Consider the following 14,726-nt stretch of genomic DNA (forward strand, 5'->3'; position numbering starts at 1 on the left):
CACCAATCATCGATTTTCATCTTCTACTAATTACTACCTTTCAAATGACACCCATATTGACGGTGATTTTTAGTGTTTTGTGGTAACCGGAAACCGCCATGTTGGATTTCAAAATGGCACCAATCATCAATTTTTGCCTTCTACTAATTACTAACTTTCAAATGACACCCATATTTATGGTGGTTTTAAGTGTTTTGTGGTAACGGGAAGCCGCCATCTTGGATTTCAAAATGGCGCCAATCATCAATTTTCGCCTTCTACTAATTACTACCTTTCAAACGACACCCATATTGATGGTGATTTTCAGTGTTTTATGGTAACCGGAAGCCATCATCAATTTTCGTCTTCTAACAATTACTACCTTTCAAATGACCCCCATATTGATGGTGGTTTTCAGTGTTTTGTGGTAACCGGAAGCCGCCATTTTGGATTTCATAATGGCACCAATCATCAATGTTTGCCTTCAACTAATCAATACCTTTCAAATGACACCAATATTTATGGTAGTTTCAAGTGTTTTGTGATAACCGGAAGCCGCCATTTTGGATTTCAAAATGGCACCAATCATCAATTTTCGCCTTCAACTAATCAATACCTTTCAAATGACACCCATATTTATGGTAGTTTCAAGTGTTTTGTGGTAACCGAAAGCCGCCATCTTGAATTTCAAAATGGCGCCAATCATCAATTTACAGCTTCTACGAATGGCTACTTTTCAAATGATACCCATATTGATGGTTGTTCTTAGTGCGAATGCCAAGCATCCATATAATATATATTGGAAGCCTATATTTTGGGTTATCCGAACGTTACAGAAATTTTGGGTTATCCGCTCGTTATAAATTTTGGGTTATGCGCTCAGTACTCAAACTTTGGGTTATCCGCTCTTTACTCAAATTTTGGGTTATCCGCTCAGTACTCAAATTTTCGGTTATCCGCTCAGTACTCAAATTTTGGGTTATCCGCTCAGTACTCAAATGTTGGGTTATCCGCGCGTTACTCAAATGTTTGGTTATCCGCTCGTTACTCAAATTTTGGATTATTTCATCGTTACTTAAACTTTGGGTTACCCGCTCTGTACCCAACGCTTGGGTTATCTGTAACCCAAACTTTGGGTAGTCCTCACACTACCCAAAATTTAAGTTCAAAGCCTGTTACCCAAAAGTGAGGAGATGCACTTTAGTCCATTTTGGGTAGGATTCTACCCAAAATTAGGTAACGGCCGGTAAGCGTGAAGACTTACAGAAATGTTGCAGAGCGGTCTCTGCCAGAAAATTTGCTCACTGGGTATTGGCGATTCTACGTTGAAACCGCTCGCAGATAGCGCTGGAAGGAAAGTGTTACTGATTTGATTCTGTTCTGTCATAGTGCATATATTTTCTGTAAACATTGGTAAAAAATGACTTTTAAACACCAAATTACCGATCAATTTGTTGATAATTGTTTATGAAAATGAAGGAAAAGCATCATTTTATAAGATGACGAGTAAACATCTTGCGAAAAGAGTGTAAAACATAGTGGTTTCTAATATTATTCGCAGAGCTATATGCGCGCTGTTTCGAAATGTAATTTGTTGAGCACCGTAGCCGCCGCAACAGCATTTCCCGTTCGTCCTAAGTTAAGCTAAACCTTCATGAGATGGTGTAAATTCATGAAACTCTCCAGATCAGGCGAGGAAAGAATATATCCGGCTAATAGGAAAGTGTCAGTTTTGTATCATGCACAGCCGATCCTTCTCTCCGATAGTCTTCACTGAATCTCCTACGTAGTTCAAAATATGAAGAAGTTTGACATTGGTACTGATTGGGTCTCGGTTTCGAGTTGGAACTTTATTTATGGCACGATTTTTCATAACCACAATAATACCCCGATTACATTTCGAAGAAATGTATGAGTGAAATAGTTGCAAATGGCTGTAATTTCAGAATAATTGCAAATAAAACTAAATTTCTTACTCGTTTCATTCATATTTTGGCAGTGGTAAGCTTTTTCCGAGAAGATAATGAAGATTTTGTTGTAAGCTATGACTCACGGGTGAAAAAAGCAAACTGTATCACTTTGCCAGTTCATGAGCTGAATCATAGGTGTCGCATGACTAATTTTGGCTTTGCCGCAAATCGCCAATTGGCTCGAAGCACAACTCGTCGAAATTGTTGCCGCGCAACCCGGTCAGCGTGGCAAGCAGAGAGTTAGCAAAAGTTGAGCAAAGCGAAACTGATGCTGGCAGAGTTTCTGCGATCGTTTGCGCGATTTGTGCGAGAATTCTGGCAACGAATTCGCTCAAATGCAACAATCGTTTCTGACAGAAGCGGTTAAGCCAACCGATACTGCTCACTTTTATCCAGAATCCAGTCATAAATGTACGGCCAAGATCTCTGCACGCTTCCTGCCAGGGCTCACAAAGTATCCCGGTCAGCGTGGCAAGCAGAAAGTTAGCAAAAGTTTAGCAAAGCGAAATTGATGCTGGCAGAGCGAGCATTTTGTGCGAGAATTCTGGCAACAAATTCGCCCAAATGCAACAACCGTTTCTGACAGAAGCGGTTACACCAACCGATGCTGCTCACTTTTATCTAGAATCGAGCCAGAAATGTACGACCAAGATCTCTGCACGCTTCCTGCCACATCTTTGTCAGATGTTTTGCTCGATTCGTGCAAAATTTTACCAGGTAGGAATTGCCAGGATCTTTGCACAGTTTATGTCCGAGTTATGCCAGGGTTTTGCTCGGTTCCTGTAAAAATTTGCCAGAAAACTCGAGCGAAACCGAGTTCGCCCTAGCTCAACTAACCCGACAGGATGCGCGCAGAAATCTGACAGGGCTGTCAAACCAAGACTTACAGAAATCTAGCAGAGCGGTCTCTGCCAGAAAATTTGCTCACTGGGTACTTTTGTACCACTTTCTAAGATTTTATTACTATCCTACACACTTAAAATCCATTACCTACCAGTAGGTAATTTTAATTTGCTGTCCTTATTTCACTGCCGGAAAACGAGGGAGAGGGAATGATTTTTTTACTCAAAATTAATGGGATGAAGTTTAGTCGGCTTTGGGGAATATCTCATTATTTTTGGGTAAATTTGGACTCCCTCTCTTTCGTTTTCGTTGGAGGAAGTGGGATGCACAGATTTAAAATTACCTACTGCTAGGTAATGCAAGTTTTCTGTGTAACCGCAGAGAAAGTGAGAAGGAAAACCCAAAGCTAGCTAGTCGGACTGCATACAGTGGTGATTCGCTGGTTGGACATTTTTTAACTGGACCGCTTTTTAGTTGGACCTCCGCTAGTTGGACCATTGTCCAACTAAAAAGCATCTGAATGTCAAAATCTTATGTCAAATTTACTTTGACAATCAATCTGGCAATTATTAGAGATGTGAATAGATGCAATTACACTACTTTTTGACATCTGTCAGTCGGTCCAACTAGCGAATCAAATTCGTTAGTTGGACAGAGGTGTGGCCCAACCAGCGAATCACGACTGTATATGTATAATATCAAGGAACATTTGTTGAGCAGACGAAAAATTTTTCCTTCACGTAAAAAAAGCAAACTGACAAAGCAAAGCATGCTTTGATCAGATAGCGATGCCAGTGAATAAATGTATTTTTGTAAAGTTTAACTTGGCAATGCGAATCAGACGAATTGGGTAGTTTAATTTGCCTCCTTGGTGAACCAAAAAATGATGACCTTTTGTATGGAACCTTGGCGTATTTAATTTGTATTTGCCTTAAGTAAAATATATCATACTCACCTTTTACATTACTTTCAAAGTACAAGTTTCCGAGCATGTGTTTGTAGTCGTTTAAAGATTTTTTGGCACATTTGACAATTGTAATTAAAGATGAAACCACTTAAAGGTAATTGTTCCGAATCGCGGCTTTTTCGAAAAGAGGGTTAATTTGTTTCGGAAATGGATCTAAATGGCCTATTTTATAACAAGCAATGAAAAAAATTGGGGGAGGGGGAAGCTTTAAAGTAGTTTAAACTGGAAAAAATAAGTTGTTCCCATTTACCTTACTAACAATGGCATTGCTCATGAGAAAGTGACGTTAAGGGTGAAGGTAGTGCAATGCGGCTTTGCCGTATAGACTTTTCTACGGTTCATGTACGTACACGCCACATGACACAAATACTACATCACAAGCTGGTGGAAAATAATAAACAAAGACGGCAAAAGTAAATGGGATTGTTTTCAACCAGGAAACTTCATTAGTGTTCGTGAGACCGGTCGCAAAGAACTTAATAGTTGAATCCAAGGATTCGAAGCGGCGCAAAGCCGCTGAGAAACCGAAGGACGAGGTGGTTTAGATCTTGCTATCGAAGGGTGCAATCAAACTTGTAATCCACTCGTTTGCCCGGTATACTCAAACATAGGGGCTATCCCTAGTTTAAGTCCGACTGAGCGTCAGCGAAGTCGGACAGCACTTGAATGAAGCGATGTGGCGTAGCCCCATTCGGCACTGACAACATTTTATTTTTGTAAATGAATACTATCCTATTGTTACTAAATAAAATATTGTTAATGCCTAATGAGGCTACGCCACATCGCTTTTTGTCATGCTGTCCGACTTCGCTGCCACTCAGTCGAACTTAAACTAGGAATAGCCCCTATGTTTGAGTATACCGGGCAAACGAGTGGATTACAGGTTTGATTGCACCCTTCGATAGCAAGATGTTGATGAGAATGTTGATATTGCGTCACTTGGAAACGGGGATTTTTCACCGACTTACGAGCCTTAAATGTTAATTTCACTGCTGGGTTCTTATAACAGTTTTTAAAGTACGAAATGGTAATGGATCGAAACGACAGTTCTCCTCAAACCGGGGAGTGTCTTTTCAGTCAAACCCTTTTAATTTTTGTCGTTCCGGTTATGTTCTTTTCACTTTTAAGTTTTTCTTCACTATTCAAACTAATACCATGATGAATTCACTTACACTGAAGAGGAACTGGATTTGACAAGTTTGGAGAATATTTTGAGATATTTCAAAAGGCTGGATTGGACATTTTTCGAAAATAAATGATTTTGACTTGCGCAGCAAAATCGCCAGTCAACTGGTCGTCAAAAATGTTCGTGGCCTACTCTTCGTAAGTGGGAACAACTTATTTTTCCGGTATAAACTACTTTAAAGCTTTCCCCCCGATTTTTTTTCTTTACTTGTTATAAAATAAGCCATTTAGAACCATTTCCAAAAGAAATTAACCCTCTTTTCGAAAAAGCCGCGATTCGGAACAATTACCGAATAGCTTTCGAAGACCAGGCCCTTTTGAGATGAGTTATAAATCCTTAGATAATCAATGCTAAATCACTTCAATTGTTAGTGATACATGATAAACTGATTCAAGTACAAAATCATTTGAACCAGTCGTGAAATTTTTTTACCGTGTAGTGAGGCGTTGCAAAATCATTTGAATTAGATGACAATTTTTACTGTGCACAGACTTTAGGAAAGGTGAACAGCTGATCACACAATAGTAAACATGACATAAGTAAACAATTTATTTGTGATTTTGTTGAGCACGACAACCTGTTAGTACAGGCTTTGAATCAGGCCAAGGAAGTTTATTACCATTCCGATCGAACTAGGGTTCGGAAAAATCTAGGTCCTAGGGAAAAGTAATGTGTTTTGATCAGTAGCATCAACTGGTTACACGTGAAAATGGCCTCATGTCTCCTGATGCCGGAATGCTGCCGTTGTTGCTTGGCATCGGAAAGCGAAATGTTCGATGTGTTCGAACAAATGGACGAGTTTGAGAGTAAAATTTCCGATGTAATTGCAAATTGCGGTGGAATAACGGTACGTTTATTTTGGAATGTCATTAGAATCCTTCCATCAATCAATAGATAGTAATGCGCACTTCTTGTTAGATTACGGAAACCGACTACTTCTCAAAAAGTATCTGTTCAAACTGCTTGACTGATTTAGCCCATGCTGCTCGGTTTAGGTTGCGCTGCATGAAGACGGAAGATGTACTCCAAACTACGAGGCTGGACGTCAAAAATTCAGTTTTACATCGAAAATACTTGCAATCGACCAGTAGTACAGAGTCGATTGATCAGTGGTCAGCAGAGAGCTACAGTAGCGCGGTTAAGGCGGAATTTTCAGACATCGAGACCGCAAATGGGGTGAAGGCAAACGAAGCAGAAGATTCATCAAGTCGTAAGCTTTTGGCATTTGTAAGATTAACATATGATGTTGAATTAATGAAATATTATTTAAGACCCAACAACTGCAAACTTTGCCAGTTCTTTCAGTAGTGTGTCTGGTGCGTGTCAGTCACAACATCACGTTGGGCGAACGCAAATACCAAACAGTACTTCCAATAATAGTCATCCTATTGATGTGCATTCGTTTTTTCAGGTGAATAAGGTTAGTTTCAGTTTTCTGTTAGCTTTTCGAATGAATTAGATTATATTTCTTAGCAACAGCATTACTACGAGAGAGATCACTTGAGAAGTATCATCAGCGATAAGTTGGATGCAGTCAAGACGGAAATAACTAGCACAGTACTGAGTGTTATGGATGCGCTACTGTACAAAGCTGTTGCCGCACTAAGAAGCGATTGTCATCGGGAAATTTCACCTGTTCCTCCAGATCAGGCGATTGTGAATTTGCCAGGAGAGTTAATATTGGGAAAAAATGAAGAATTCAAGCCCATAAAAACAGCCAAAGAATTAGAATGTCTAGAACAGAATCTAAACGATCCTGTTTTTGCCCAAAGATTGGTAAGATTGCACTTATTAAAAATTTGTAAATTTAAATTTCACAAAATATTGCGTTAACAGTTCTCACACATGCGAGAAAAAATTGGTAACAAGGGCGACAACTACCGCGGCCAGAACACCTGCTACTATCTAATCGACCGGTTTTTTGATCGAAAGTTTTTGATACACTGCTCCTGGAGCGGAGGCAGCCGAAGTGACATTGAGAAGAGTGCTATCAAAGACTGCAAGAACATTCTGGCCCTGTTTTACAGAATTGTAAGAAGTACAAACGAAAAGTTTTCCTTCCACCTTCTGGAAAACTTTTTCAAATCGGTTGTAAAGAACGCCAAGAAACGCAGTGAAGCCAAGGGATTGCGCGTATCGACAATCCACCGGCGCAAGAAAAAGTCTTCTAAATCGGCTGGTAGTATCTGTAAGTAGGCATTAATACTTATGAAATTATTTAATAATTGTTTGATTTGTTAATTAAAATCGTTCTCCAGCTCTGTCTACAAACGCTGCCGGTCTCGACAAAGATGTAGTAGCTTCGGTACAGGGGCTATTGGAAAAAGCTGACACTGGCAAGCGACTTAAATTGGATATTTCCGATGCCAATATGCGTCAAAATATAATTATTTCAGATGCACTCTTAGAATAAAATAGACATCACTTGAAGCGCTTTTAGCTTTTGAAATCGAAATTGGAAATTGAGAAGATTGAAGTAGTATTAGTCGTTTTCTAGAATCAACTAACGAGAAAACGTGACACCATTTGTGTTCTTGAGCAAACCCCTAGTCAAATGTTATTACCCGCAAGTCCCGTTGTTCGCTCGAGGTTTGAAATACCAGTGAAAATGTATTCTATGCCATGTGATATAGCAACGTAAAGATGTTACCAGGCATTGCATTTATCGCTCATATGAGTAAATGCGCCCGGATAGTTTGCTACTGCGACAATAAAAACTCACATTTTCACACGAAAAGTTATTGGCACTCACATAACTTCTCCGGATAAATCCAACGTGTTATTTTTCCGGATAAATAAAACAGCCGGAGAATGAGTGAATGAGTTTATCACGGTATCCTTTTGGCGTTCCCTGCTTTGCTGTCGTTATTCCAAAACACGATAAAACAAGTCCATCATACTTCTTTGCCGCTTTTCTTTGTAATTAAGTGTATTTTTTGAAGTTTTTATTGATTTCCACGAAATTAAAATTTTATCAAATAAATTTTATTCAAGTCAAATAAATTTTATTCGCAAAATCATTCTCACGCTATTTGTGGAGACGGAGAATTTTGCGACTCATCTTATCTCGGAAAAGTTGGACATCGGATAAGCTACTTCTCGCGTGAGTGAGAGAATTACAACCCCTGGATGTTACATTATTCAATCGTCGCAGTTACTGCAGCTCTTGTAAGCACTGCCTCCTGCTTCCCCAGCCAACAAGTGCATCACCGAACTTGAAAATGTAGCCAATGTTGGATTTTCTGTTATCGACATCACCAGCCCAGTTTGCGTCCATGAAGCACTCCAGTTGAAGATTGCTAACGCCACCCAAACGCTACTAGTGATCTGCCGTACCTCCAACAAAACATTGATATTGCTGTACATCTGCCAGCAAATCACTCCTCCCTTTGTTAAACGAAGACGCTAATCATGGAGACACGAAACGCTTTGCAGTTCTCCATGTTGAACCGCGTTAAAATCTTTTGCACGTACGACTTCTGACTCAAAATGACTCGGCCAGGTTCGTGTTGAACGTGGATTCTCAGGAAATACTTCAATTCTTCCGGCTCCGAAATTTTGAAGCTCTTGCTTAAAGTTTGGTCCAGTCATCGATATTCCTGCTCCGTTCGGCATGGAATGACAATATCATTCTCGTAGATCAGGTAGTTCGAGTTACTCGATTTCATAATTATCGTTCACTCAATCTGATGGAGTGATTCACGTCGAGAGAAAAAAACAGCAAACTTCACGCATCCATTTTCCGATCAGGAATTTCCGTTTGTGCCTAACCTTTTCGAGGTTTCCAGCGTAGAGGGCGCTTTTGGGATAGAAATAACGTGTTCAGTTCAGGTTTGAGCTACTAATGAAAATTTTATTCCATGTCAACGCAATATATAGCAACGGAATGATGTTACAATATCCATGGGTTGCTTCGATACTTCAACAAAATTCACATATTTTTATAGCTATCTCCCGGTCAAACCATTCGGAATTTGATTCGGAATCCTGAATGGAGTCAATATGGATTCCAAATCAAATGCAACAACCGATTCTGAGTCGGAATCGGTTGTTGCATTTGATTTGGAATCCATAATGACTCCATTCAGAAATCCGAACCGGTTCCGTAATGAGTTTAACTGGGCTCTAGAGGATTAATCACTCCCTTTCGAATCGTTCCTTTCTGATAGAATTCAAGTAAATCGGTGCAACCTGAGAACGTATAACTTATCAACTTGTTGAGCTTCGACCCTTAAATGCATGATATTGCCTACATATCCGTTTTGATGTAATAAAACCCCATCAAAATATACATTATCGTCAATTTGTATCAAGCAAACAACACACATGCATCTATGGATCATGTTGGGACAGCATCTATCACCCTTTTTTCAACGCTTCCTCTTTGTGCATTCTCCGATGATTCGTAAAGGGAGTATTTTTTTCGAACTCTTCCCCGCATATGTCGCACTTTCGTGGCCCGAAATGGATTTGCATGTGCTTTATCATAGTATCTTTACATTTGACCTTCTTTCCGCAAATATCACATTGAAACGGTTTCTCATCCGTATGCTTCGACATGTGCTTCTTCAGTTTACTCCGTATGATAAAGGTTTGATCACAAAGCTCGCACGCAAACTTCCGCCCGCCAGTGTGATTATATCGATGGTAGCTAAGCTGGCTGCTTGTTGTGTACTCCTTCCCACAGATGTCACATCGATGGGGTCGTTTACCGGTGTGAAAATGCTTATGTTGCGTTAGGTGGCCGTTACTTACAAACCGTTTGCCACACAAATCACACTCAAACGGTCTGTAATTGGTGTGGAGACTTTCGTGCTTTTTTAAGTTATCTTTGGTCACGAACGATTTGGGACAAACGTTGCATTTGAAAGGTCGTTCGCCGGAATGAATCCGAAGATGTTTTCTAAGATTGGCTTTAATAAACACTTTACCACAAATTTCACATTCGTGTGGCACATTTTTGGGACGTCTTCGAGGCTTAGCTACCAATTTAGTAGGCTTTTTATCGAGTTTTGTACTCTTTTGCTGTGTTGATGACACAGTTCCGCTACTGTGTTCACCGTTTTGATCGGTTGAACTATATTCTGAAGGCAGATTAGAGTGCACGTCCGGCTCGACAGTGAGTAAATCAGTCTTCTCTTTCAAAACAGATTTTTGACTTTCTTGTTGCGAGTTGACAGCTTCGTCGCTCAATTCCTTTACTTGTGGTTTTTCAATATCAATCTGTGTGTTTCGCAGTATGTCTTCTGTTTCCAACAATCGCTGCCGGAAGCGTACTGCAGTAGATAGATCATTAAAACAAGCCCTACAGATGCTCCTTGAAAAACAGTCATTTTCTGTAATCTAAAATATAAAGTTTAAAAAAATGCTGCTTGCAATAAGAACATTATCAAAGTTTACCATTATTCCGATGTGATTTGTGATTAAGTCATAAATGGTACTTTCGAACTCGTCCAATGTATCAAGGATGCAAAACATTTCACTTTCCTCTATCAAACAGCACCGGCAGGATTCCGGCATTAAAATTTGGGTGGCTAACTCTGTCATAATGGATACACTTGGTTTTCTGTGTTCTTTGCGCAGCACAATTAAAAGATTGTATTCATATCCGCACTTAGTCAGCTGGCTTACAGTGTTATACAGGTCAAAGAAGATTCAGGGAATCAATTATTTATATCCAAATCTACAATATTTGTTACAATTAGATAAACTCAACAAGACGACAACACAACACTAACTCCATTTTAGATAGTTTGAATATAATAATAAATTATTCGATAGGTATACGAAAGAAAACACGCACACAGTGGTTATCGACCTCATGTATATAACCTCATTCGTCAAAAATATCACCCGAGTTAACCTCAATCTCGCACCAACACAACTGCACATGGATTAGTCCATTGGGAGGTAAACAAACCGCTTCTGATGGGCTTATTAAGATTTCTGACAGCTGATTTACAACCACAATGTATCGCCAAAGGATTTTGGTTTGTTTGCCTCAGGAAATACCTAACCTCAACCGGTTTTTGCAGTGCAAAATATTTTGTTTTCCTCACGAAATAATACGGCTCCGTTTCTTTTTTAACGGGAATAGAAAGGCTTATTCTATACCGTTCATTCAAAACGTAATATTATTATTATTAATTATTTGTCCGATCTTGGTTAGATACCGTACAGATTATTAAAAAATAGAACATACTTTCTAAATTAATTAAAAAATCCTAATAGCTAACTTATTTGGTGACATTAAAGTCGAACAGATGTGAAGTTTCGTTGAATTTGTAGCAACATCTATCCACAGGATTGTTTTGACTGTAAACAGTACGATATCTAGGAATCAGGGTGGCCAGATAGAATTCCTTAATATCGATAGGGTCACTAAAAATTTATCGGTAGGCCGGGTTGTTGTCCCAAAAACGTAGTGTTGACATCGTTGACATAGAATTGTAAAATACTGAAAACACAGATCTCAGACCAAATCCAACCCAAAAAAGGAAAGTCAATAAAAATCGGTAGTTTTCGGTAGGTATAACAAAATATCGGTAGTTTTGCCTTGGTCGTCTGTGAATCCGTACACGGTAAAAAATCGTCACGTTGATGGAAAGTGATTTGTAGTTGATTTCGCACTACTTGCCCAACATTTCAATGCGATGTGTCAATCTGTTGGAATGGATCATTTCAAAGCACTACGAAATCAACAGCAAATCACTTCCATTTGAAATGTGTTGCACATTCTTCTTCTTCCTCTGTTGTTATGACGTTTGAATGTCATAGCGAGAGTAATGGGACCGGTGACTAGACCATATGCCCAGCAGTTACTTTATACGTTTTTCATTCGGGTAACAGCAAAGATCGCTGTCAGCGTTCCTTTTGATTCATAGGTCTGCTCCCACTTTTTGCAGAAAGTGGACTACTTCTTTGTAGGTTTTGACGTTTCGGGAGTTAAACAGCTCGATAAGCGAGGGGAATTTGCAATCGAAGGAGTATTTCGATCGAATGGAATTAAACCGGCTGCAGTGAAGTATGATGTGTTCCGCGGTTTCTGGTTCTTGGCAAATTTCACAGTCACTATCGTCAACGATTTGTAATTTCGCCAGCCAGAATTTAGAGTAATTATGGCCTGCCAACAAGCGATTGAGTGTTCGGGTTCCGTGTCCAGTCAGTTGTTTATCGTACCAGGGCGTACTCAAAAATTCATTTTGTATAGCAAAGAAGTGTTTACCTTTTTCTTTGGAGTATTCGGTATACAATTTGTTCGTGTTTTGGAGTTTTTGTTGCTCAAATACTTTTAGTGCATCTTTTAAGAATATTCCATTGTTAATGATTGTGTCTGCACTTATGCCAGCCTTGGCTAGGTCATCTGCAGTATCGTTGCCTTGTATATCAATGTGGTTGGGTATCCACTGTAGAGTTGTACCTGTGGTGTGTGCCGTTTCAATGATCCTTTGTAAAAGTGAGTTTCTCATCGTCTGTTTCAGTTCTTCTTGGATTAACAAGCAGGCTGACAGAGAATCCGTGTATATCACTGCGTTCGTGATCTCGTTTTGGAGGATGTAGGCGAGGGCGGTGTCGATTGCATATATTTCCGCTGTCATAATGCATGTTTCGGTTCGGAGCTGTATACTGAGCCGCAGGTTGGCCGTGGGGTGGAAGACTCCTACACCGCAGACTTGCCCGATTTTAGATGCATCTGTGTAAACTTTTGGTCGATTCTTGTGCTCTCCGTTTTGCAGAAACAGGACCATCTTGCGTAGCGTTTGGCGGTCGGTGCAATTGCGCATCCGGATTTTTGGTTCTCCATACATAGATGAACCTATGTACAGAGAGCTGAAATTTAAGGATATGCATTTGTTCCTAACCCAGTATGGTAAAGAGCTATAGTTTTTTGGCCGTATTTGAATGACAATATCTCTTCGGGGGTGTTGTCGTTCTGTTATCTCAATAACCCCTCGGGGGTGTTGATATATCCGCTCACTGTTTGAGTAGAGGTTCTAAATCCCTCCGGGGGTTGGAAGTTTTATTCCTGCTGTTGTAGCACCTGCAGATCGTTTAGCATCACTCCGGGGGTGCAGAATGCTCTGTTTTAATTGTTCTGTATCGTTGTTTTCCTTACCCCCAACCTTACCACTTCCCCAATCCTTCCCATCAGGGAAATGATGAAAAGACAATTCTTGGCAAGGCACAAATCTCCGATCAACATGGGGAACGTGCCATTTGAGCCAGACGCTACTGATTCCTGATAGGTAGATTTTCTCAATGAGTGTTAATTTTTCCTCGGGAATCTCTGCCCGTCAGTTTAACTAGCTGTTCCGATATAGAGTTCCGATTCGATATATGTTTTGATATCTCTCGGCAGGCTATGTATTCAATCCGACATTCTAGCGGGCTTTCCGCTGCCAATGCTGCTAGTGTGTTGCATGGTGTTGTCTTAGAGCATCCGGTTATTTTTCTCCAACATTGATTATTTAACACGTTTAGTGCGGTTTTATTAGTCCTTGCTGCATTATCATATATGGTGCAGCCGTAATCCAATACACTTCTAATTAATCCTCTATGAAGCATCCTGAGAGTTTGTGGGTGTCCTCCATGCCTGATGGATGATATGACTTTTAGCATGTCTAATCGCCCTTTTGTTTTATGCTGAAGTTCTCTAATATGTGTACCATAGCTTCCTGTGCGATCTAGGTGTGTGCCAAGATATTTATGGCTTTTTACAGTTTCTATCTGTTGTCCTTGGATTTTGACATCGAGCTGTTCGTTGGTGCACTTGAATATCATTGCTTTTGTTTTGTTCGGGTTCACGGCTAAGTTCAAATCTGTTGCTTTTGCTTCGAAGTTTTGAATGAATATTTGCGCTTTATCCTTCAAACTAGTTGTGGTCCTTGCTCGTATGATTGCCATAAAATCATCTGCGTATTGCACGATTACTACATCTTCAGTGCTACTGTTATGTAAGTCTGTTGTATATATGTTGAAAAGGATCGGGGACAGTACGTCCCCCTGGGGAAGTCCGTTACTGATAATGCGAGTGATTTCCGAATCACCGCTTCTTATTGTCAAACGCCTATTTTTTAGGAATGATCTATATCAAAAATGGATTGGGAATATTCATTTCAGACATTATTTGTTCTAGTTTGTCTGTACGTACAGCATTGAATGCGTTACTTAGGTCTATGAAGATTCCTGCTGTAATCCATCCTTGCCTTTTGTTGTCCTGGATCAGATTTGTCACATAGTGTTGATAATACCGTAAGAAAACACGAAGTATTTCTGTAGGTAGGTTTGAGATAACTTTATTTGATTCTTGTTCGTCAAGTTATATAATGCTAACATAGTTCGATATCGATTGATATTTCATGCACTGTTTATCACAGTCCCTTATTGACTGCCATACCCTGTCATACCCTCTGCCTATAGTAAACAACACATCCATGCGCGGCGTCCATATGCAAAAGCTCAAGTTACCCACTTGAAGCTTTTGTCACATGACGTTCTGTCAGATGACATCTCAGAGCTTTTTATAGCACGTTCCATATGACAGTTCTTACTGTCAACTGCCGTCCCGTGAATGGCAAATTGTTTATATACAAAGAATATTTCGTACGTATATCACTGCGAAATATTCTTTTTCAACACTTCCCCACAATTTGCACATTCAATACACCGAATAACTTTCTGTGTATATTTTTAGGTAACCCCTTAGTGAAGGCATCTGCAGGTTGATCGACACTTGGGATGAACTGTAGTTTTACTTTACCATTTTTGATGAGATCCCGGA

The 14,726-nt window shown here is 39.8% G+C and overlaps 2 protein-coding genes across 6 annotated transcripts; one reads left to right on the forward strand and one right to left on the reverse strand.

Moving 5' to 3' along the window:
• The first annotated feature begins 5,245 nt into the window (after window positions 1–5,245).
• On the forward strand, window positions 5,246–7,375 carry LOC131685443 (uncharacterized). 3 transcript variants are annotated; one of them, XM_058969157.1, is made up of 6 exons: window positions 5,246–5,792; window positions 5,864–6,155; window positions 6,217–6,365; window positions 6,419–6,721; window positions 6,782–7,133; window positions 7,204–7,375. In XM_058969157.1, exons 1-6 carry the CDS (start codon window positions 5,655–5,657, stop codon window positions 7,356–7,358), a joined length of 1,389 nt encoding a protein of 462 aa, XP_058825140.1. In that variant the 5' UTR covers window positions 5,246–5,654; the 3' UTR covers window positions 7,359–7,375. The 3 variants fall into 3 exon arrangements, with proteins under 3 accessions (XP_058825140.1, XP_058825141.1, XP_058825142.1); XM_058969158.1 differs by having other exon boundaries at window positions 6,425–6,721; XM_058969159.1 differs by having other exon boundaries at window positions 5,658–5,792; window positions 5,941–6,155.
• Window positions 7,376–9,004: 1,629 nt separating this feature from the next.
• Window positions 9,005–11,162, reverse strand: LOC131685448 (zinc finger protein 493-like). Of its 3 annotated transcripts, none has more exons than XM_058969166.1 (3): window positions 11,148–11,162; window positions 10,346–10,628; window positions 9,005–10,288 (listed from the first exon to the last, which is right to left on the reverse strand). In XM_058969166.1, the coding sequence occupies exons 2-3, from the start codon at window positions 10,490–10,492 to the stop codon at window positions 9,305–9,307; spliced, it is 1,131 nt and encodes a 376-aa protein (XP_058825149.1). In that variant the 5' UTR covers window positions 10,493–10,628; window positions 11,148–11,162; the 3' UTR covers window positions 9,005–9,304. The 3 variants fall into 3 exon arrangements, with proteins under 3 accessions (XP_058825149.1, XP_058825148.1, XP_058825147.1); XM_058969165.1 differs by lacking the exon at window positions 11,148–11,162 and adding an exon at window positions 10,684–11,097; XM_058969164.1 differs by lacking the exon at window positions 11,148–11,162 and having other exon boundaries at window positions 10,346–11,097.
• Between the last annotated feature and the right edge of the window lie 3,564 nt (window positions 11,163–14,726).

The sequence above is a fragment of the Topomyia yanbarensis genome, chromosome 2 (assembly GCF_030247195.1).
Source record: "Topomyia yanbarensis strain Yona2022 chromosome 2, ASM3024719v1, whole genome shotgun sequence".
In the NCBI taxonomy this organism is placed as follows: Eukaryota; Metazoa; Arthropoda; class Insecta; order Diptera; family Culicidae; genus Topomyia; species Topomyia yanbarensis.

Coding starts and splice junctions, on each gene's coding strand:
- LOC131685443 (XM_058969157.1), top strand. CDS start 5,655: ATGGCCTCATGTCTCCTGATGCCGGAATGCTGCCGTTGTTGCTTGGCA. Junction 6,156..6,216: donor AGCAGAAGATTCATCAAGTC/GTAAGCTTTTGG, acceptor ATATTATTTAAG/ACCCAACAACTGCAAACTTT. Junction 7,134..7,203: donor TAAATCGGCTGGTAGTATCT/GTAAGTAGGCAT, acceptor ATCGTTCTCCAG/CTCTGTCTACAAACGCTGCC.
- LOC131685448 (XM_058969166.1), bottom strand. CDS start 10,492: ATGACAGAGTTAGCCACCCAAATTTTAATGCCGGAATCCTGCCGGTGC. Junction 10,289..10,345: donor CAAATCACATCGGAATAATG/GTAAACTTTGAT, acceptor TTTATATTTTAG/ATTACAGAAAATGACTGTTT.